The 24,174-nt window shown below is 34.2% G+C and overlaps 3 protein-coding genes across 3 annotated transcripts; 1 reads left to right on the top strand and 2 right to left on the bottom strand.

Annotated features, from left to right (window-relative positions):
- Nucleotides 1-2,734: 2,734 nt before the first annotated feature.
- Sce (E3 ubiquitin-protein ligase Sce) lies at nt 2,735-9,263 on the bottom strand. Its single transcript, XM_085949396.1, has 4 exons — nt 8,291-9,263; nt 6,550-6,728; nt 4,781-4,953; nt 2,735-3,539 (listed from the first exon to the last, which is right to left on the bottom strand). The coding sequence occupies exons 1-4, from the start codon at nt 9,031-9,033 to the stop codon at nt 3,495-3,497; spliced, it is 1,140 nt and encodes a 379-aa protein (XP_085805522.1). The 5' UTR covers nt 9,034-9,263; the 3' UTR covers nt 2,735-3,494.
- Nucleotides 9,264-9,637: 374 nt separating this feature from the next.
- Nucleotides 9,638-10,612, bottom strand: LOC147070305 (uncharacterized). Its single transcript, XM_085949397.1, has 2 exons — nt 10,458-10,612; nt 9,638-10,312 (listed from the first exon to the last, which is right to left on the bottom strand). The coding sequence occupies exon 2, from the start codon at nt 10,297-10,299 to the stop codon at nt 9,844-9,846; it is 456 nt and encodes a 151-aa protein (XP_085805523.1). The 5' UTR covers nt 10,300-10,312; nt 10,458-10,612; the 3' UTR covers nt 9,638-9,843.
- A 7,594-nt stretch (nt 10,613-18,206) lies between these two features.
- On the top strand, nt 18,207-22,420 carry LOC147070304 (large ribosomal subunit protein eL22-like). The gene is made up of 3 exons (XM_085949398.1): nt 18,207-18,245; nt 18,353-18,632; nt 22,116-22,420. The coding sequence occupies exons 2-3, from the start codon at nt 18,356-18,358 to the stop codon at nt 22,277-22,279; spliced, it is 441 nt and encodes a 146-aa protein (XP_085805524.1). The 5' UTR covers nt 18,207-18,245; nt 18,353-18,355; the 3' UTR covers nt 22,280-22,420.
- The last annotated feature ends 1,754 nt before the right edge of the window (nt 22,421-24,174 follow it).

Here is a 24,174-nt window from a genome sequence, read left to right as displayed (position 1 = left end):
AAGACCGTCCAACCTCTTTGAGTCGTATAGTATTGACCTAAAATTCATGTCTAAATAACACACGGTTCTTGTCGGTTTACACTTTACAAGAAGCCAGCAGCAAACTAATTTTGAAAATACTGGATTATTTGATAGGTTAGGTTAGGTTTTCATTCTTGAATTCATGAATTTTGCTAAAATCAGCTATGAAAATTGAATTATTGTTCATATTTAATCTAATTAAATTGGAGACCGTATAGTATACGGTCATCTCTTTCCGATAAGAAAGCTCACGGCGAACTGTGCCACGGTGAAATGTTTCACGTAAAATTTACATGTAACCACTAAACGTCATTGAATAAAAATGTTTGCACATCAGACAGTGGCGAATGGTAGAGGTAGGCTGATGAGATCCGACAAAATTAATGCACACTTTACACATTACAGATGGCGTTGGTTTTTTTTTTTAAATACATGTCACCCCTACCTAAAACAAACCATAATAGATAAAAAATATCCTTCTATCAACAAAATAATTATCTAAAATTATATATGATTTAATGGCATACTTAGTTATTTTATAGGCAAATATTTTTAGACTATTTAGTATCTATGATAATTTGGTGAATTTTAAACACTAAATTTAAAATATAACCAACATCATCTGCAATTTGTATTCTTAGATCAATGAAAAGAAATATGTAAGTATTACTGATAAAGTTTAGTGTATGATTGATGTCAGACGAAGATACTATGATTGGCACTTAAAAAAAGACAAGCAATAGGAAAATTGGTTACATCGATTAGAAATATAGTGATTCACAGTAATAAAACATCACTTGCAGGCCATTAGCATTTTCATAATCTGCAATTTAACAAGAGGCCAAAATAGAGGTGGCTAATACTTAATTTGAAAGCGAGATGCATTATGAACTATGAGTTTTGACAAAATGAGGTGGCATTCGAACTACAGCCAAAAGCAACAATCCTGCTAAGAGCCTTCCAACTTTGCAGTAGTTTTATTTTCCAATGGTATTGAGTCGACCCCATGTGCATGTGTTTTATGAATGTCAACTAAATCACATAGGCAAAGGTCCAGATGCATAGTGTCATCATTAAATTAACCCAATTGTCGATAGTTACGCTTGACTTGGCTACACGATATGATGACAATGTCACTTTTTCCGATCGCAAGTACTGCAATTTTTTAAATTCTCAGTTCCCGTAATGTATTAAATATTTTTTAAGTTACACACAATGGCAAAGTTATAAAAACTGAAAAAGATAAATTGAATAATTTTAAATTCAAAAATGCACAACCACAGAGAGCGGCCTTTACTTTTGAGCATAATAATTTTGTCAAACACGTTCACTCTGTCATGGCCCAACAAGGGACGGGCTGACAGGGTTCTAGCCTGGGGCCCGACGTGGCGGATCGACCTATTAAGTGAGATAAACACACACCGGAAATTTGCTCTAATATTAAAAAAAGACGCTATTTCACGAGTGGTTTTTATTTGATTATTATTTTTAGCCTGTTTCCTGATTAATAAAAATCACTTTTTATCGAATATGGCGGCGAATGGTCGCATGTTACTTGACTATCACAAAAAGGGGTCGCGACCAGTGCTTCATAATATGATGCCATGTGCCGACAATTCAAGTGGATTTATTTAAAAATACCAAAAATCTCTAAAAAAAACACAGAACCTGAAGTTCCACAGAATAAGATTTGGTTAACACTACTGTAGAACATTACACTGCCATGAACCTTAGCCATAGGTTGGGGGGCCCGCCAAACATCATGGCCTGTGGGCCCGCTTCAGAATGTGGGGGCCATGCACTCTGTAGTCAGTTAATATTCACAATTAGAAATATTACCCGTCGACAATAATTGATATTTAAAAATGGATAAAATATAATTTGCATTGGTAAATGGTGCTCAAATCAATTTTGCTTTGTCGCAAACTAAATATTCTTTTTCTGTGCACAATATATTTAAATATTTTGACAGGAGCTTTCACTTGAGTTTCTCTATAGTATTAGGCGTTTTCACGGCACTGGCACAAGGCCTTCTATAGTCAGGCCGTGACATGAAACAGTAAACTTCGATGGTAATTATTACTCATACTTCGAATGCAATATCGTTAACTGTATAATAGTTGCATTTGGAAATAAATGGTAATAATTTGAATGAAATATGCAATCGAAAATGTTCATTTATGCATTCAAAGATAATCAATAACTAGCACTGCCTATTGTGATTGTAATTATCAATGGTGTTTGGTGGATTTATTTTAGAATGTATAAAGGTTTAATGTTATTGAAAGTTTATGTACACATAATTTTATTTTATGTTGTAAATGTTTCACGGCCACAATAGTCAGCCTTGCACAGTCACTAAATTATTGATTTCGACTGCCTAAAGCCTCAATTACATTGAGCTTCTTTACGAGCTGTGTGTTGGCGAATTTATAATCTGCCTGTAAAGTCGCCCAGTGTAATCATCGAACAAGCTAACATGTTCGATGATTACACTGGGCGACTTTACAGGCAGATTATAAATTCGCCAACAAACAGCTCGTAAAGAAGCTCAGTGTAATTGAGGCTTAAGACTTAAGGCCGATTCAGATTAGTCGAGTAATTAAGTCAAGTGGCGAGTAATTTAGTAACTATTCATGTATGAACAGACAAATTTAGTCAGGTAATTTAGTTAAATCAGTTAGTCGAATCAATCCATTTTATTCTAATTTTTCGGTCGTGTAGCACCCCCACCACCTCTCACTTAATACCAAACAAGCCACGAGACAAGTCTGAACAGGGCTCTATTCATTTTCACACGTCACCCACTAATGTACTGTGTTCGGACACTTTTCAGTTACTAAGACATTTAGTGGTGACTAAATCAATCACCAGCATTCTTTTCAATTTCTTGTAAAAACAAAATCTGTTAATACAAACCTCGACTCTATGGAGACCCATATGATCCTATTAGGATCGGACATGGTCGAAGAAGAAATCACTCACCACTCGACTAAACGACTCGACTAATCCAAACCGGCCTTACAGCATTTAAATACCTATCACTTTACATCTGGCTCAAAATCGATGAGTTGCAGTCACGTCGAGTTTGCATGTGAGAGACCACTTAGTATCTGCCTTTATTTGGAATGAAATTATGAGTCTCCTCTGACCGACATCCGAATTACGTTAAAGAAAGAGGCATTCATTCATGGAGACATACAGAGTAAAATTTTCTTATTAGTTAAAATATGGTCACGTTGGATAATTAATATTGAATGATCGTCAAACATGTTATTTGATAAAACGGAAAACAAACTATCACGTATTATGACTGCAAAATATATTGTACTAATTAATAAAAATGCTAACTTAAATTACATTAAATCTTCCAGGCTACGCGAAACTGAGGTATCGTGCTTAATTTAGAACTGATTTCAAATAGTCTTAACGTTCTTCTTAAAATATAAAACGCTTACGATAAAATAAAAATTCTACGTCTTCTTCCATGAGTAATATATCTCCAAAGGTTTGTTCACCTGAAACACAAAAAGATTAACATGAAAATTTGAATGGAAATTACAGAATATAATAATAAAAAATCGTGAAGCACATATCTACAATAACTGAGGTATTGAGGATTAAGTAAATACAATTCGTCAAGTTGAGTAAATCATTTCAAAGTTTGCGATTGTAAATTCTATATAACTGTTAAGGTAGTGTTTGACGGAGGACAGCCCAGTCGAATGACATCAATTGCTCATCATATTAATTACGAAACAATAAATTTTTCTTCAATGTAATTGGTTGTGTAAAACCAATGTCCATAGTTACGATTCACTTTTTGAAAAGCTAGTTTCTTTTCAATTATGTGAAAATCTAGCATTTTTTTTCTGCCAACTAGCTTAGTTTCTTACCCAATCTGGCATATTTTTATGAATGATAGTTCGCAACAGTGAGTTACTTGACGGCGATTCCTCAACATTTTAGTATCATTGGTAACCAAGACTAATATTCTGTACTTATGCATTGACATTGAAGTTAATGGCCCCACCAAACCACACCCGTCCCGCACCCCACACGGTCTTAATCGGGCGTATCACGGAACCCTACGTTTGGATGTAAAGCATCATTTTTATTTTTATGACTGGGAATGTCTCAGGAGCAGTTACCCAAGACAAAGGTCGCCATGCACTCAATATACATATAAGTATAGGTACATAAATATTGTATATTATCAATACCATTGACCATAGTATGGTATATATATAAATATTATATAGTCTCGCAAACAAACCATCATATTATAGGATATAGCAATGGGCTACTAGGAAAGCTAAGTTGATCATTCAAGATAGATAGGCTCTGCAACTGTGCTCTATTTATTTATAATATTTCTTATAATCTTATTAATCTTAATAATTTTATTTATAATCATCCGCATGACTGTGAAGTAATTTTGCACCTTTTGCAATGTCAAACGTATGTTTTTCATTTAATAAATGGTTCAGTGGTGGAGTTTTTACCTACTTTATTGTATTGATTTATTATATAAATTAGAGTTAAGAGTGTTCGTTGTCAGTGTGTTTGCCTTTGGTGAGTATACACAGTGCCTGAAGATGCCGAAAGGCGAAACCCGGGTCGCAAAAAACGACTCAAATCCATTAGAATTTAATTTCAAATTCCATCAAGTATCTTCGGTCGATAGTATTAATATTATTTTGTTTCCGTCGAAACAGAGATCGGCATGTTCCAAAATAAATTACAAAGTGAAAATTACCTTCCAGAATTTGTCATTGACCTGTCGAAGGTTTTGATTGCCAGACAGCACGACAAACTGTCCGGGCTGCGGAGCGATGTAAATGCAGAAGGTGAGCAGTCGGTACGTGTCGGGCAGGTCCGTCTCCAGATCAAGCGTCAGCCTCATCGCCAGATACTTGCTCAAATGGTCAACTAGAGATTACAAAAACAACCATCGACATTATAGTACACTGTAATTACTGTTTGAATTGTTTCAAGGGCCTTTATTCCATTGTACCCAGTGACGTCCCTAGATAAAATGCCACCCCATTTTTTATACAGTATTTTTTATCATCCTATCATAACTCCAATATCTAAGAAATGTGTTGTAGGGATATATTACCAATAAAATATATACCTACCACCAAAACATACAAAATTAAATTTAAAAATATTTTTTCAAAAAAGTGGATAAAGCGATACATTAATTTGCTCCATCTTGAGGAATTAAGGGCAATCCGTGTCGCTTTTATTTTTCACAAAACTTTTTGTAATGATATTATTAGCCTGAGATCATAAAGGTTTAGGCATTATTAAATCGATAACCGATATAATGACCCTTCTATACAGACTAAAATCGTGGACCAGGAGCGGTGGGTGGGACGCTCTGTAAGAGGGGGTGCATTTTTTGTTTTGACAGCTATAGCAACTTCTGTGCGTACTGGTCAGACTATTATTTGTAAATCTGCACGTGTCATTTCTGGTCACCGAGGACGTCGAAAGTCAACGGAAGTAAACTAGACATCGCGACCCGAAAAAAAATTACAGTCCTATTAAACCTTTTATCTTAATTAATACATTTTGCTTTCAACTACTGAGCTGAATTTTTGAATGGAAAAGATATTTTCGTTATTAATAAGTTTAGATAGCTATTTCTATATACACCAAATGATTCTCCTCGATTTGCCGCCCTTTGAATAACTACCGCCACCCAGCAACAATCAATCTGCCTACCCCCCCCCCCCCCCACGGGACGTCACTGATACTACCCACCACGAGTGGGAAATATTGAAATGGGATTATTATGTTGTTATTACCATGGTTACTCTACCTACACAATTGCCTATTGTATATCACACGAGTGCATCACCCAGAAAACTGAGGGTATAACTAGAAATCTATACAAAAACTGTCCGTATATTGTTTGATACGTGTTGATTTAAAAATGCTCAGAGAGAGCAATTGGTAAGCATCGAAGCTAGATCAAGCAACGCATGACCTGCTACCTACACAGGACGATACTGCAGCTACCCTAATTTCTCTCATACTACTTCTCCAAATTACCTTCCAGAAAATCTTCTTTTCAACAATATAAAAGAAAACTATTATTATAGACACAAACCAATAAATTATCATTATTTTAAATATTATGTTGTGCTAGTATTAACAGATGACAGTGGCGGAGGGTGGAGGTAGGCTGTTAAGATCCGACATAAATATTGCAATTTGTCAGTTATACATATTATTTGTTTTCATTAAACTGACTACAAATTGCAGATTAAAAAATTGTTATTACATTTGTTTAAAAATGGCCGTACATTCCAACTTTAATTGAGTATTTTTTCTAATAAACATTCTGATTCTATTAACTCATCAAAAAAAATATATAGAATTTACCAGATTTACCAGGCTGGTACTAATAATCTACGTGTCTGAGGATGGAGAGCTACTTTCGCATTACATTTCCCTTACCTAACCTTCATTATCCCCAAAATATTCATGTTTACCCCATTTGGGGTAATTTCTCACCTGTAGCATTGGCTGTGGTTTTAATGTATCGAACAGAATTCTCTTTGAGGGCCTTTATTAGCTGATTATCAGCAGTCATTTCGGTAGGATGCGGTTTAAACACCAGTTCTATTTCGTTTGACAGCAAAGTGTCAGAGCCTCCTTCTCCTTCCGTATCCAGAGAATCGCCGCCTTCAGTTCTGAAAAATAATTCAAATCATTAAGTATAACAGTGATACACCTTTTTATCCGTGTCCGGAAACTTGTGCGTATGCAGTTCGCCGTATCACACTTCACCGGTAAATTTCGTATCGGAAATATATGGCCGTATATTAAAGACTGTCCAACCTATTTGGGTCGTATAGTACTGACATAAAATTCATGTCTAAATAAAAGACGGTTCTTGTCGGTGTACACTTCACAGGAAGACGGCAGCAAACAAATTTTGAAAATAGCCGACATACTGGATTATTTATTAGGTTAGGTTTTCATTCTTGAATTCATGACTTTTGCCAAAATCAGCTATTTTTTTCAAGATGGAGCCCCCCATACCATTTCATCTGTTAAAAATTTTGCTGTGGAAAGAAATACAAGATGCAAACCACATTCTATGGGAATGTTCAAAAATATGTACGGAACAGAAAGAATTGCTCAATTCGGTTCGACCAGTTGCTGGATCCATTGAACCGTTCGACCTGGTCGCCACAAAGGCCAATTTTATTGCACTGTCAGTGCCATACTGACAACGTGAATATATTTTTACTTAGATTGTTCGGTAGTTTTGCATTGGCTTTTGTTATTTACTACAAATTTTAATTTTGCCTCTATGTGCTCCTCTCTCCCACGGGCACTCTTAACTTAGTCATGTAAATTCAGTTAAAGATGTCAGTCTTGGGTAACTGCTCCTGAGAATGATTTTTTCTTGAAAACACATCAGATATATACCCACTAGAAAACATATTATGTATGTTCAATATATTATGGACTGTTAAATTCTCAAAATCTTTTCAATTATTCGTTAAATAAAAGAAATGGTTTATTTAAAATTGTTTCGAGTAGACGTTACAACTAAATATTTAGCGAGAGCCGGACGTCGGTTAGTAATAATTAAGGCAATTAATATTCCTTGATTTAAAACACAAAAACCGATAGTCAATAATAACGCAATTTGATTCTAAGCATTTCATGTATGACCTACTAAGTTTAAATTGTCGTAATTAGATAGGAGGCTCGTAGCAGAATTGGTTAATGCACAGTTGACGCGATACCAGTAGTTATACGGGTTCAAATCCTGTCGATCATCATATTTTTTTCAAAAATGATGTTTTCAAGTTATTAATGTTCAATTTTTTTTTAGTTGATTTTTAACAAACTTTTCAAACTACTAACTTTCATAATATATGACGTAATATAATATATAATACAGCGTGAGTATGTCGATACATCTAAAAACAACAATTCTCGGAGCAGCTATTTGTACGTTTGGCTTTCTGTGGTAAATCAGATTGTTTGTTTATGGATGTTTTTAAATGTTTGTAAAATGTCTGTAAATTCTCAACAAACTAAAATTAAAAAACATTCCTGATTTACGTAGAAAACTTAACAAATAGATGCCCTGAGAATTGATGTTTCTAGACTTCAGCATATTCACGCCATACACGTATATATTATATTGATGCATAAAGTATACATATAATAGACAGCAGTTATATGCCAATATGAATGAAGAATATGTTAAATTGAATACAATCAAACTATTTACCTCCCATCAGCCTCACTGGATTCGCTCTCTTCACTGCGTTCCGAAGTAAGAATCGACTTTGCGTGTTTTGCAGTTCCTGTGGTGTTTTTAGAAGTGGAACTGACATTAGACGGCACCGGAGAAGGCGTACTCCTTACAGAAGGAGGATTAGAAGTCGACTGAGCTGTGGAGGCTGTCGTAGCAGCGCCATCTTTGGCGGGCACCGGAGGAACAGCAATAGCACTTTCGCTACCTCCGTTTGCGGAAGCCTGAACGGTACTACTGTCATCTTGAGCCTTACGAGATCTCTGAGGCCTGTTTTGAGATTGCAACTTAATACCTTCGGTTATAGAATTCACTAAAGCCGCTTGGGAATGAGATTTGTTCAACTTTGCCAAAACTCTCTCCTGGTGAGCCTCATATTCATCGCGGCTGGGGTAAATCTTGGATATCAGCAAATCGAAATTGGGATCGGGCCGAAGGGAACGCTTCGACACTAGCTTTTTCCTACACGTGGGGCACTCTTTATTACCAGAACGTAACGCGGTTATAATGCAATCCGAACAGAACCTGTGCAGGCATTCTTTGGTTGTCATAGTCTTTTTCAGCATGTCGAGGCATATCGGACACATTAATTCACTGTGAAGGCTTCTGGGAGATACGGCAATCTCCGTTGCGTCGGTTACTGCATCTTGCGGTGTTCTGTGCAATTCGTAAAGGGATAATTCCCATGTTTTATTCTGAACCTGTTCGGTTGAAGTCATTTTGAAGCAGGGGGTCGAATTTGCTGAATCAACCGAAGAAACTTCTACCCTGTTGCACAAATTAAATGATCCATACAACTAATACAGCACACGGCCCATAACAATTCATTACCCAGTTGCAATTTCAATTTTAACTCTTTATTTATTGTCTTCTAATATTGTTTTGACATCGCGCCCGGGAGTCATAATAAACGTAAACGTCTAGATAAGTTTATTACTTTTTTTACTCTATGGTCTATTGAAAGTATATTAGTCTATAGTCTATGGTTTAAGTACGGCAACACAATCAATAAAATTTCGTTTGTTAAGTTCATAGCTAATATACTTTTGTTAAGTTGGTTAAAATGTCTGTCTATGTGTGGCGGCAATGTTTATTATTTAAAATGGTTGTTTAAAATAATGAAAAAATATCCATTAAAAACACCAAAATGTTATCTAAAATTTTGTTAAAAATGTTCTTCAATAGCTTTATGAAATATAAACCAACATGTTCTATTTATACCTACCAACTTATAACCTATATACTTATATTGATGAGAAATGTGGTACCGTATTAAACATGTAGTAGGAGTGTTAGATAACCAAATAAATAAAAAAAATGAACTTTGTGTGTATAAATTCTTATTTAATAGGCACAAAATCTGGTAATAAATATAAAAAATAACTTAAGATCATTTCGTCGTCTAGTCACAGGTTTTTGTAAAGGCATACAGTAATTGTAATGTAAACGAATACATACAGTTAATAAATAAATCTGGTTACTCCTCTCAGCCTAGCTGAACATAAAATAACATTGACTGTGAATTAAATCTAAAAACGTTGGGTAACAAAATGTTTTTTGAATAATCTATATTCAGGACGTAAAGCTTTCGTTAGCTCGGTTTTTAGGAGCTTGAGAATAGTAATAATTTCATGTTTCGCCTCTGTATCTCTCGTGATTGTAAGTTTTTCCATGATGGCAAAATCTAGATTCTCCACACGGTCGGCATCCTCGATTAGCTCGTCGACTTCCGATAGGAATTCTTCGTATATTTTCTTGTCAGTCGACGATGCAGCGGGCGAATTGATAACTCTGTCGCATTCCTCGTAAACACTCAAACATTTCTTGCCATCTTTCAGTTTCGCAGTGATCATGAAGTCTCTAAATAACCGCCTGCCGTTGACTTCGTTTAAAACATTGTCGATTTTATCAGTGTAACGATCCAAATCAGATCTCGTTACACCTTCCAGGTCATTGCAGCCGCACGCTGAAAAGCATTGGGCCATTGCGATTGATCATCTGTCAAAGAAACAAAAGAATGAGGTTATTTTCTTTCATAGTAAACATCTACGTGCAAGTCACTGGCAACGGCATAACAAAAAATCAATAATGGCGAACAAAATGACAATTAGGTAGTATTCGATTATTAATTGTAATATCTTACCTGTTTCACTTTTAGTGCATCTTTTAATAGATCAAACCTGTACGCTGACAGTTTACATTTTCAAGCCGTGGCATTGCGGAAACGGCGCCTTTGATTCGATTACTAATACAAGAAATATGTTTTGGAGCGCCTTGACAGAAACAAAATTCCTCTATAAATAGAAAATACACAAGCAGTGTTGCCAAGTCAAAATTTAAAATTTCAGGTGATTTTGACAAATTTAATAATTCAGTAGATTCCATAATATTTATTAGATACTAGCTGAGCCAGCTGGCGGTCGCCAGTCTGTCTCGCTAGGTCTTGCAGACGACTTGGCGGTGTTGGATTTTAATATAATTGTGAAGTATGCATAGATGGCGCCATAGTTTTCCCTTCGCGATGGGTTTTTTATTCACGTCAGACAGTTTGACATTTCGCTGATTTGTCAATACAGTTTCCCGGTGCGGAACATTCATATCGAAACAAATGTTGATAAATAATGAAGCAATACATATTATTATATCTGAGAGAAATAGAACAATTCTGATAAGAATAGGGATTTATAAGACCTAAAGATGTGGAATCACCTTAAAGAGGCCTTCATCCAGCAGTGGATTGATACAGGTTGATGACGATATAAATGGGTAGATAGATATTATATAAAATCATAAATTTAAAAAATATAGCAATTTATATGACCAAGTAGAGTAGAATTAGGTTGGGATAACCTTCATCCAGCAGTGGATTGATCTTGGTTGATGATGATAATGGCGATATTACGAATGGGTAAATATAATTGCAACAATTTTGATAAATATAGCAATCGTCTAACCGCTAGTAGTAGAATCAGGTTGCGGAACCCTTCATCAAGCGGTGGATTTATCCTGGTTAATGATGATGATGATTATGATGACGATATGAATATGTAGATAAATAACATTAGCATTTTTAATAAATATAGAAATTCAATACTGTCAAGAATACAATCAACGTAGAGAGGCCTTCATCCGGCAGTGGATTTATTGAGGCTCGTGATAATAATGGCATTATATATAGATATGTAGATAATAATATCACTGATAAATATAGCAATTCAAATGACAGATAGCAATAGAATCAGGCTATGGAGGCCTTTATCCAGCAGTTGATTGGTTCAAGTCGATGTTGATAAGGATGATAGAAATAGGTATAATATCACAAATTCGTTTAACCGCTAGTAGTCGAATCAGATTGCGGAATCCTTCATCCAGCAGTGGATTGATCCTAGTTGATGATGATGATGATAACGATATCAATATATAGATAAATATAATATCACCGATTTTGATAAATACAGCAATTCAAACGACAGAAAGGAGTAGAATCAGGGTAGGGAGGCCTTTATCCAGTAGTGGATTGGTTCAGGTCGATGATGATGATGACGATATGAATATGTAGATAAATATAATATCACCGATTTTGATAAATACAGCAATTCAAATGACAGATAGCAATAGAATCAGGCTAGGGAGGCTTTTATCCAGCAGTTGATTGGTTCAGGTCGATGATGATGATGACGATATGAATATGTAGATAAATATAATATCACCGATTTTGATAAATACAGCAATTCAAATGACAGATAGCAAAACAATCAGGCTAGGGAGGCCATTATCCAGCAGTGGATTGGTTAACGTCGATATTGATAAGGATGCTAGAAATAGGTATAATATCAAAAAATCGTTTTACCGCTAGTAGTAGAATCAGGTGACGGAACCCTTCATCCAGCACTGGATTGATCCTGGTTAATGATGATGAATCATCATTATCAGATGATGATGATGATGATGATAACGATATGAATACGTAGAAAAATATAATATTACAGATTTTGATAAATACAACAATTCAAATGACAGAAAGGAGTAGAATCAGGCTAGGGAGGCCTTTATCCAGCAGTGGATTGGTTCAGGTCGATGTTGATAACGATGATAGAAATAGGCATAATATCACAAATTTGTTTAAGGTGATTCATCAGTGAAACGCCAAATAATTTTCTACCATAGGCGCGACGAAATTTTGCACTCGCTCCCATTCTGAGAGAGCATGTAGAGCTGGAAGGACGTCATTTTGCTTCGTGATGGCGACGGCCGTAATAATTCCTAAATCGTGTAAAGATGACTTAAAACTTTACCCATTTACTTTAAAAAGAAAACATGTCAATGAATATATTATTATTGTCACTGATAAAACAATAAACAGAACATTAAATGGACACATGTTGGATTTATAAGACAAATAATATTTGGTTTGACATGCCTCATTTGCACCCGCGACCCGCAAACCGCGCATCGCCTAGCGACGATCTTTTTAGACCGTGTCTCAACTAATGCATGGCCTTAACCGCTAATAGTAGAATCAGGTTGCAGAATCCTTCATCTAGCAGTGGATTGATCCTGGTTGATGATGATTTAAATAATATTATGTATATTATAACACCAATTATTGTTGAATACCTTTTAAATATTTTTGGGTTATAATGAGCTAATTAAATGTATATACGTTTCATTGGTTCAAAAAAAATTTCATTTAACAGCCGTACAAAAAAAAGTGACGTTATCAAATTTTGAAATATTATTCCTTGGTAATCGTTAAAACGCCGCGTAGAAATGAAATAAATAGTTTTAATCGGAATTCGTATAAATGTTATTGTTTATTTGAATAATTATAGTTATCTATGGGTGCTTGCTATAAATGTGAGTTATTATATAGTGATGTGCATCTTTAAAATCATTATAAGACGTAAATAATCTCAGCTACAACTTCGTAATGATGACGATAACGGATGGTAGTTTTTAAAAGTGATTTTTTTGTGACTGTGTTGAGTTTTATAAAATTGTGCTCTATTCGAATTATAGCCACTCGAATGCATCCGATAAGTAAATATGTGGTGGGTAAATTGAAATAATGTAGTTTAGTATACATAGCGTGATAAATACATAGTGTCAAAATACTTTCTTTCCTTCCGTCAGAGGTGTAGAAACTTAACTTGAAACAAAGAACTTAATTCATAAAAATATAATAAATCAGTTTCAATATGTTTATCGGTTAATCTTATTATGATTAGTTTGTGAAAATTGATTGTATATATCGGTTAAAACGCATTTTAAATTTAAAGCGGCCATCTTTGGTGAGTTGGTTTAAGTGTTGCAAACATTGTGAAAAAATAAATTCCCGACATAATCAGTTGTCAATAAAGTCGCGTGTCGCTCGAAAATGTATTTGGAAATGAACAAAAATCACCGAATTCGAATGGAAACTAATCATGCGGGTGTCAACTATGGAAAACCCATTTTAAACGATCCGAGAACCGATTATTTTTTTGAACCCATCGGACATGACGAATAAGGCACACAATCGCTCGCTAAAACCCGAAAAAGCTGTTGGATAATAATATATAGGAGATGATTTAAGACTAATAAGGATAAAAATAACTAATAATATCCATTAAAACCCCACTTAAGGTTTTCAAAGTATTGATGTTACACAGTCATCTGAATAGTCTTGATAATGGTGCTACAACCGAAATAGCTATCGATAAAACCTTTTTAAAAATCAGTAGAATTTAATATTAAATTATATTTTCATTTTTTGAACAATGATTATGTTAATGTCCAACAAGAAGATTTAGGCACAAGCTGGAAGGCGCTGTCGTCGACTAAATTATAGGAGCTTGTTAGTTTATAGTGGAAATGTGGTTAAAAATGGGAGGAGCTTGTCAGTTTATAATGGAAATGCGGTAAAAAATGGGAGGAGCTTGTTAGTTCACAGTTTTAACACGTAGCCAAGAAGATCATGTCGTACAGTAGTGGGTAAATTAATAGCGCTCTTGGGTAGAGTTACAATGCTTTCTTTGTTAATTTAGAAGTGTCACACATCAAAAGAGGGCGTGCGTAAATCATTTCACGTTTTTTATTAAAATAATCATCAGTTTACTTACAATTATGGAAAAACACAAATATCAGTAGATTTTTTGAATTTCGAAAAAAAATTCAGTTTATTGGCAAAAAATATCTGTAGATCTACTGAAATTTTAGTAGACATGGCAACACTGCACACAAGTTCCATCTAGATTACTTTTAATACTATAAAAAAAAACCAAACCAAACCGCGATAAGAATGTTGCAAGTGAAATTATTACATATAAGAGATTAAATTAATAATAATCACAGAAATTGGCAGAAGAATTACTTTGAGAATATTGATTGACAAAAATGTTATTATTTTAGAACTGTTTCATTGCGTGTAGATATTACGTCGCTATAAAAAAATGACCTTAGATAATCATGAGAAGCCACGAAATAACAATGCCCCACCAACGATTAATCGCTGGGAAACGAGTTGTGAATAAAGAATCATGCTTCTTCGTGTTCAAGGAACCATGAAAAAAACCGGCTTTGAATAGTTTTTGAAAATTGGTTGGTGTTGGAAATTTTGCATTGTTTATAAAAATAGGCGCAAACGATCTGTCGAGATAACTGCCATCTGTGAATATATCTTGAATTATATAATAAAATAAGTAGCTGGTATTTAATCATTCAGGAATTTTATTGTCAGACGAGAAGTCTATTATTTATAATATATGAATAATTACAAGATAAAAAGAACTTTTAGATATAAAGAACTTCAATTCTACTTAAAGATTGCTAAAAGTACATATTAAAAGAATGCATTGGCATCGTGTTCTGATATTTTCTAAAAGTTTCAAAGGTCTAGCTAGTCGGGAAGTTAGTTAAAAAGCGATTGCAAGATTTGTACTGGACAAACAACCACCGGACAAACAAGAATTCAAGCTAATAAAAACGTTGTAAAATATATCCTTATTTCAGGGTTAGAAAAGGTTATAATTTTGTGTTATTTATATGTAGACTTGCATTAAATAATATAGCAGTGAAAACAACACAAGTTTTACGTTTTTTTTATGAATTTAATAAATAGGTACAAATAAATACATAGGTAATCGATAAACCTCTCATTTTATAATGTGTAAATTGACAAATTAAACAATGAAAATGTTTTAAAAACAATTACAGATTTTCTCGGTCCGAATGATCGCGTATATGTCAAATCAAAGACATTGCACGGTCTCTTTATGTGTCAAATAGAAATTGAATAGTGATTGACGGACGAAGTCTGGCATCTAGGAGAGTATAATATCAAACATCTTTGAAATCCAACGAGCCTGGTCTGCGAATTAATAAGGGCGTGCATTTTTAAATAACAACTGTCAGAATTTTAAATAAATGGTAAGTATTTATTTCAAAGTATCGGTATAAGCCCGCCAGTTTTAATGTTGAATGTAAAATATTGGTTAAGCAAGAAATAATATTCAAAAATCAGTAGTAAAAATAAATAATCATTATTTAAATGGCATGGGCCAATAGATAAAATCAATATCCATTATTATTTTGATAGTATGAAAAGTAAAAAACATTCAATGGGGCGCACGGCATTTTAGGGTTACCATTATCGCATATAAAGTATATTAGTCTATGCATTCATGAATATCGGTAAGAACAAACTATTTATGATTATATTATTATTAAAAGAAGATCAAATAAGAAGTCGCAGAGGTGCAGAAAAAGAGCTAGATGGACATTTCACAAAATAAATGCTAATAACCTCAAAGATTAAATTAATAATTGATCAAAAATATAGGTTCTCTAGGTAGGTACTACAAATATTACAGAAATCATTTTTTAAAACTAAGTACATTTTTATTACCTATTATTGTCTAATTTTATAAAAAAAAATGAATCTCAGTTTGGGTACAACAATAATTAATAGTATGATATTAAATTTATCTCAATTCAAATTGTATGCTAATTTAATTAGTTAGGGTTCGTGGATTTTTTATATTTTACATGTTTTTTACTCATCACTACAAAAAATTACTAATTTAAGTAAGTATCTTAATTATTTATATAATATGTATAATATTATTTTTTCTATTAGTATAAATGCCGAATCAGATAGGTAATAATTTAATATTGTTAATTTATTACAGATATAAACAAAATATGACACCCGACGGGACTTGAACATGTATCTGCTTGATTCGCACCATTATTTTTTTTCAGGTTCAAGTGTTGTCGGGTGTCGTATTTTTTTCTACAAAATGATTATATTCTAGTATCTATATGCATGAGATGTTTTCAAGTTATGTATACACAATCATCAGTATTGGCATTTTTAATTGACGAGTATTCGTGATATTTTTTTCTCTTACCTGCTTTTCACAAATTAATGTAACCTGCACACTGTTAGCTATATATCTTTGATTTGATAACTATACCTATAATAAATGTGTACCTACCTTATCAGAAACAGATTTCTAGGTAAAATACGCCCTGTTTATTTTATTGAGCAATAAACAGCAACGATCGACTGATAACAAATGCATCACCCCATATTTTTGTGAAAATCGGACAGGTTCTTTTAGAAAACACTATCTTTAGAAGGTTACAAAATTATGGTCCGCCAAAAATATGCCAAAAATTGTAGTAGTTGCTCACTGCGAATTTTATATTTTTGATTCATCGTAATTCTTCTTCTTTGACTACAACCTCTCTTCAGTAATGCAGGCGCTCTATTGACAAGCCAAAAGTCTGATTACAATAAAGTTTAAAGCGCAGATTCTCTGGCCAACCGTCTGCCACAATCGCCCTAATCGTAAAAAAATCACATTTGAGTCGTTCCCAGGAGTTGTGATCAAATTAGAACAATTCCTATTTTTGGGCACGCTTCACCCGAAGATAACCGAAAACGTACGAAAATATCCTAATTAACCTTAATTGAGCGTTTGACATAACAACACGTTGAATTTAAACGCTCCTGTCAACTACCTACGTGGTTGCAGCCATGATTAATATTCTGTATAGGAACCGCTTCCTCGTGTCAAGCCTATCAGGCATCATTAGCGAGTTGTGCAAGACTATTCAATGCGTTCCCCAAAGACGTAGGCATTTTCCATGACGCGCTATATATTTTGTATTCGAATTTTTATTTTTCAGTATAAAATTGTACCTATATTTTTTTAATCTTATTAATATTATATATATTTTCTTCTTCTCTCACACGAGGGTGATAATATTTGTTATAATGAAAATATCATCTTGTGAACGTCTTAAATTTGGATTTGTTATGTCGACAATGTTTTGTTTTCTTGAATAAATAAACTCAAATTTGATGTTTACATACTGAAGACTCTGATTTTTATTATTTTAACAGACAATAATAATACAAAACAAAAATAATATCTTAGTAATTAGGTACAATCAGCAACTACTTAATTGTCTAAATTTCATTTTTTCTTTACTTTTTACTTGATCACACTAGCATTTGAGAGAATATTATGAACAAATGAAATCAAGCGCCAACACGATTGAGTTGTTAGCTGAGTCGTTCCATGTAATTTCTATTAAGTCGATGATTGTTCACGACGATCGTCAATCTGTTGGGTCTGCGAGTTTTTTGGTGTAATCGGCCTTAATATGTTTACGTATCTTGCGGCTCGCTCTAGAGTCTAGGTAATATTTTTAATTGTATTTTTTACAATAAACATAATAAAAAAATATATAGATACAATACAAAGTGAGTAATGAATAGTAATATTTTAAATCATAACAAAATATAACTATGACAAATTTTTAATTAGTATGGAGGTTATAAATAAAAATATATTTACTGTAAGTAAAAGCGACTTATTGCAACTCCGATTACCGATTCGGCCATTTTGAATTTTACGTCGTGGTGAGCCAACACGTGTCGGTAAGAATATTTAGAAAATAAAACCACAGTCTCGTGTGTGGTTATTACAGTTATAATACTGAGTATTTAGGAAGCTATTTTACGTTTGTTGTACTTTTATATTTCAGACAATGGTGAGTAAAGTTGCAGCAAAGAAGCCACAGCTCTTCGCCCAGGGGAAGAAAGCCCCCAAAGGCAAAGGAGGCAAAATTCGCGGAAAGGGCCAAAAGAAGAAGATCGCTCTTAAATTCTCAATTGACTGCACACACCCTGCTGAGGACAGCATTTTCGATGTCGCCAATTTCGAGAAATACTTGAAGGAACGCATAAAGGTCCAGGGAAAGACCAACAACTTTGGTAGCCACATTGTCATCACAAGGGACAAGACAAAGATCATTGTTAATTCTGGTAAGAATTTTGATCAACTAATAAAATTAGTGTAGTCTTCAGAACCATAGAATCACAGAAACACCATCGTCTTAAATTATACCAATATAACCTCAAATACCAGATGTCAGCGAATCGATGTCATCTCAATAACGTACATAAAATCTTCGTTGAATTATTTGACGTTTCTATTGACTGGTGCTTTTAGACATGTTTTCGGTTTATTTTGCGAACATTTGAGTCGCCCTAGAGTACGATATGACTGAAGACATCATAGATGTTGAAGACATTTTATTGTTTGCATAATAATTGGAAAATTGAGCTTGATTTTGACATGTCTATGGATTTATTGCAGCGTACTAAGTATTAATTTCAAGAAGTTATCTGTTGAAAATACTCGTTTTTTCAATTAAGTATTGGTTTATTTAAGTCAGTAATGTGTAAAAGTAATGTGCTTTTATCTTGTAAACTTTCCAAGGTGTTTTTAATGCAATTCTGTTTTGTGGATCGTGAAAGTTTCCAATATCTCTGGGGAAAGATGTGTTGAGTTCGTACTGGTTTGCTGGTGATATGTTTGGCAAACTTATGATTAATATTGTTCGTGAGTGACACAATAGCATGGTAATGAATTGATATTAAAAGTCTGGGTGCTTTTTACTGGTTCTCCGTCATCGTAATCTGTCAGTCGCCATTTTGGATTTTAGCTATCTTTTTGTCATCGAATTATCGAGTGCTTAAGTCAGACAACTTTATCTACAAAAAACTTTTTTTTTTTTTTTTGAGATAACGTTATTTCACATTTACGGCTACATGATAGTCAAACAACGTTATGTCGATATTTTCTAATTTCTTATTAAATCGTCATTAAAGTTTAACGCTAACTACATAAGTTACCCTTGTTTTCATATTTTTTTAAAACTATCCCTATAAATTTTAACATCATCATAAGCAAGATAAATGTACAATACACAATAAATTATAATATATTAACATTAGGTTTTAAATAAACATTTCCCTTGTTGAGTTACAAGAATCTAAAATAACGATTTTTGGCTCTCTTGTAAAGTTGCACTTTTGTAGATAGTGTTGTTTGACACTAAGCCCTCGTTATAGTACGCAGTCCAAGCCATTATAGTATTTCGGCAAAAATTATAGGACGTGTAGAAAATGAAAGTTTTTTGTTTGTCACATAAACATAACGGAGAATTCGAGAAATTCCGATGCCCTGCTTAATTATAACACCTCTTACGACCGAAAAATGCTAACATCGGTTGCCGTCAATAACTGTCACGTTAGTTTTTTAGAGTAGGTATACAACGCAAAACCACGTCCATATACTAATATCGCGAGATTTTATATTATTTATATTATACATCGTTCCTCGCTTCACGTTATTACGATTTGCTATGATTGAAGTACGAACATTTTACTAACCTAACCAAACCGGCGAATTCAATTAATATAAATTTTCAAAATTGAGGTATTTTTGACGTACTATACTTTTTTAATAGTACGCGGACGAAAATGTAACTTTTCGAATAGTACGCGAAACAAAATTTACTATAATTATAGTTCGGTTGGCAACACTGCGCTCACTGACAGATGACAGCGGCCGGTGGCGGAAAACCAGTAAAAAGACCCAAAGTCCTGTTTTGAGTGAGGGGCGTGCAATCTAAACTGGACTATGTATTGCTTGAGACCAGCACACGTTGTTGTTTTTTGTGCTGTCACTGTGTACTTACTCTTGTTCCCAATCTTAAGAATAAAATTATATAAGAGATGCTTCGACTGCTGTCATCTTCTATGATCTTTTTCGCTCCTTGGTTGTAGACCACACAGTGTCTCTAAGAATTCCTGTCATTCACCAGACTTACATCTTTTGCCGTATACACTTGGGATGATATTTAGCGGCCTTCCAAGATTTCATAAATTGGTTGGCTTGAAGAACAAGCAAGCCAGCTTGAAATTCTCTTGAGACATAAACAGCACGTGGCTGAGCTCAGTCCAACGTCGCTTCTTTACTCTCGGCGTGATATAGGCTCGCCGATTCGCACTCTTATTTCCTCGTTACTCATAAGGTTATACTACTGCAGACTCAACATCCGTCACAAATTGTCAGTATATGGTGACTCTGAACTTTTGTAAGGTGCCACGCTTGTTATCATAAAGAAGTACTGTCAGAATGCAAGCGTCGTATAAGTGGAATTTAATTTTAATCCAGTAGTCATGAGTCCCAGACATTTCGCATTGAGTTAAATATTGCTGCTGCTATTCCCATTCGGACAGCGAGCTCTATTTCTAAATACTATCTCCTGTGATGTGCACGTCCAGGTATTTGAAACTGTAGACACTCGCTGTCGTTAATCTGGCTTAAGACAGGTGCTATTGCACAAAACATTGGTTTTCTTTGAGTTGATTTTCAAATTCTTCTTTTCAATTCAATTCATTCAAAAATCTTTCGGACAAAGTGTAAGTGAATACGAGGGGAGATCGATTAAATACCAATGTCAGCGATTGCCGAACACTACATAAATACAGGTTACAAATTTGACTGAGACAGAGTTACTGGGCTAGAATCGAGAGAAACTTTCCACACTTGGAAAAGGAGGTCAATGAAAGACACCTCAATCCAGACAATATATGACACGCGCCCATGGACTCATTTGTGCATTTAAAAAACTGTTTAAAAAGATCATCATTTATGGCACTACAACCCTTGTTGGGTCTTGGCACCCTTCAAAAACTTCCTCCATCCTGGACGATTCAGCGCCGACATACCAATTATTTTGACCGAGCATTTTTAAATCTCCCCTGGCACAGTCCAGCCATCTCAATTTCGGCCGTCCAGGTCTTCTCTTGCCATCGGGGGTTGCGGACATAGCCCGCCTCGCCACAAGGTCGATCCAGCGCAGTTTGCATTTTCATATGCCATGTGATCTTTTTATTAAAATAATTTTTATAATACCTATTTGAAATCAATTATTAATAAAAATATGTAATTGCAATAATTTTTTTTTGTTTATTGGGTATATATAATTTATCATTGATGTATTCAGTATTGCAACAGATAAGGTTCAGAGGTGTAAGTTCAAGTTCAGGAAATTTTCAATATGAGAGATTCATTATTTTCACTTTTGAAAGTTTGCCATTTTTGATCTTTCCAACATAAATTTCTCATGAACAGTGAAAATTCACAACGGAAAGTTCATTGCCCACGTTGCACTTTTTAAAAATACGACTTATAAAATGACCTAGTACATATTTACAACCTTGCAAATTCTTCTGTTGCATGGACATAATTTACATGGTTTTTGTGGGATGATTTTTTAAAAATGATTAGACAATATGTGTACAGAAATTGTATTCGGAGATAGATACTCGATAATACTAGCATACATAATATTCAATAAAATGACTTTTGTGTCCTAGTCCGTTTTAGCCATGTTGCAATTTAAATTACTGAAATTACTGTTGAATCTCTTAAGTTTTCTTTCTTGTTTCCAGACATTCCCTTCTCCAAGAGATACCTGAAGTACCTTTCGAAGAGGTACCTGAAGAAGAACAACCTCCGTGATTGGCTCCGAGTGGTTGCTTCAGTGAAGGACGCCTACGAGCTGAGGTACTTCAACATCAACGCGGGTAGCGACAATGAAGATAACGAAGATTAAATGACTAAGTTTATGGAATCCTTTTGAACCTTTACTGGTCTAGACACTCAGTATGAATCCATGTATAGGAATTTAATATTTTTATTTTGTATCACGATACATTCTGTGTGTGTAGACGATTAAAGAACATCTTACACCTAACGATTCTTTGTTTATATTGGTTTTTCCCCCTGACATCCATTCCCACACAGGTTATTATGATCAACATAAGTCACGGAGAAAACATTACAATCGATTAAGTTATGGGGTCGTTCATATCACATCAAAATTGAGGACAGTGGTTTGAGCAAAAATGTGAGTTAATTTGGACAGGGTAAAAGATTTTGTGATAAAATATAACAATGGCAAAGTGACATAAAGAAAATGAGTAACATTACGTATTTGAGAAAATGCATACAATTTTTTTTTAAATATCTAAACATTTTATTGAACATACATAATTTGAAAACACCTTAGTGTACAAATATCCCTTCTGACTGATATATTCTAGGATGAGAAATACTTCCGCCTTCTTTCTTCATCCGCCATCTGCAAATCTAGTCATTTTATAATAATTTGAAGCATTACATGTTTGCAATGATGCCCATGACATCTGGTATTCTCTAGGGCGCAAGCCCATCTCAAAGAGTTGGCTATAATTTTTTTAAATGGGCATGCACATTAAAAGTTCCGCAACCAATTCATCCTGTTGCATGATTGGTGGACCTTCCTACGATAGACATACATAGTACTTAGAGTAACCAAAGTTATAACTGCTCATGGTGCATTCCACTTGTGGGTAAATTGAAATAAAGGCACATTTTCATCATGCGATGAAGAAGTGATTAGCTCATTTGAGCGAAGCATGCTTTGTGTTTGGACTCACAAAGGAATTGAGTATGTATCTGTTACATAACAAAAGAAAATATCAGTATAAAAGTTTTGTCCGCAAGTCCTTTTTAGGTGAGTTTCGTTTCTTAGAAATAATATGGCAGCTGGTATCAGTAACTTATCGAAAGAAAGTATTAATTCTTCTACAGGCATGAGTATCGATACCTTTTTGACATCTCTACCTGTCAATGACGACCGGAAGGCAAACAAAGATCTGGTCAAGCTTTGGCAAGATGCAGGATAGGAATACAGTTGGATTCAAAGATATCCAATACTGGAGAGAAACGGCTTTGGACATACCTTGATGGAGAAGGCCAAGGATCCACAATAGGACTAGCACCTGAAAGATACTGTATTGTATAAGAAATACAAATTAAAACAGAGTTTATCATCACAACACATCTGGTTGAATCGTGAATGTCTTCGCTTTAAGGTTGTGCGTGTACGTGAATATAAAAACGAAATCTGGATCTCCGATTGCGTTGAAAGTCCTCAAACTTGCGCAGCTCGCTTGGATCAAATCGGAAATGAAGAAATGGTACTACATCAGGGATTCGTCGAGTGTCTATGTGTTCTTTATTCATAATTTATTGACTAGCAGATTACATCCAATCGAATTTGATACCGTTGATTATAAAATTAGATCACACATTAAAAAAAAAACTTTTATAGCTCAAAAGAGTAAAATTGATCGATTGGTGAATGTAAAAACTACGTTAAGGGTGAATGTTAATATAATTGAGGAAAAAATAAAATTTTCTGAACGATTGGTGAACACAACAACTGTGAATTTTAATGAAGATGAAACGACTTTATTGAAAAAAGGTCTTAAATATTGTCCTAATCTTCAGGTAACCAATAAAGATTTAGAAAACTTGGCCATTGATGTTGATATCTCTTTAAAGTCGGACATGGCGACGCGTTACTTGTGCTCTACTGTTTTAAAGAAGGAATTAAATAATATTAGTAATTATAATCATTCAGAAATTAGTGCTGTAAAATCGATTAAGAATAAAATAAAATCT

Source organism: Rhyacophila brunnea, unplaced genomic scaffold (assembly GCF_057557595.1).
Source record: "Rhyacophila brunnea isolate RB1 unplaced genomic scaffold, BYU_Rbru_1.0 scaffold_22, whole genome shotgun sequence".
Taxonomy (NCBI): Eukaryota; Metazoa; Arthropoda; class Insecta; order Trichoptera; family Rhyacophilidae; genus Rhyacophila; species Rhyacophila brunnea.
Note: the sequence above shows the minus strand (reverse complement) of the source record. Positions and strands in the feature narration are given on the sequence as shown.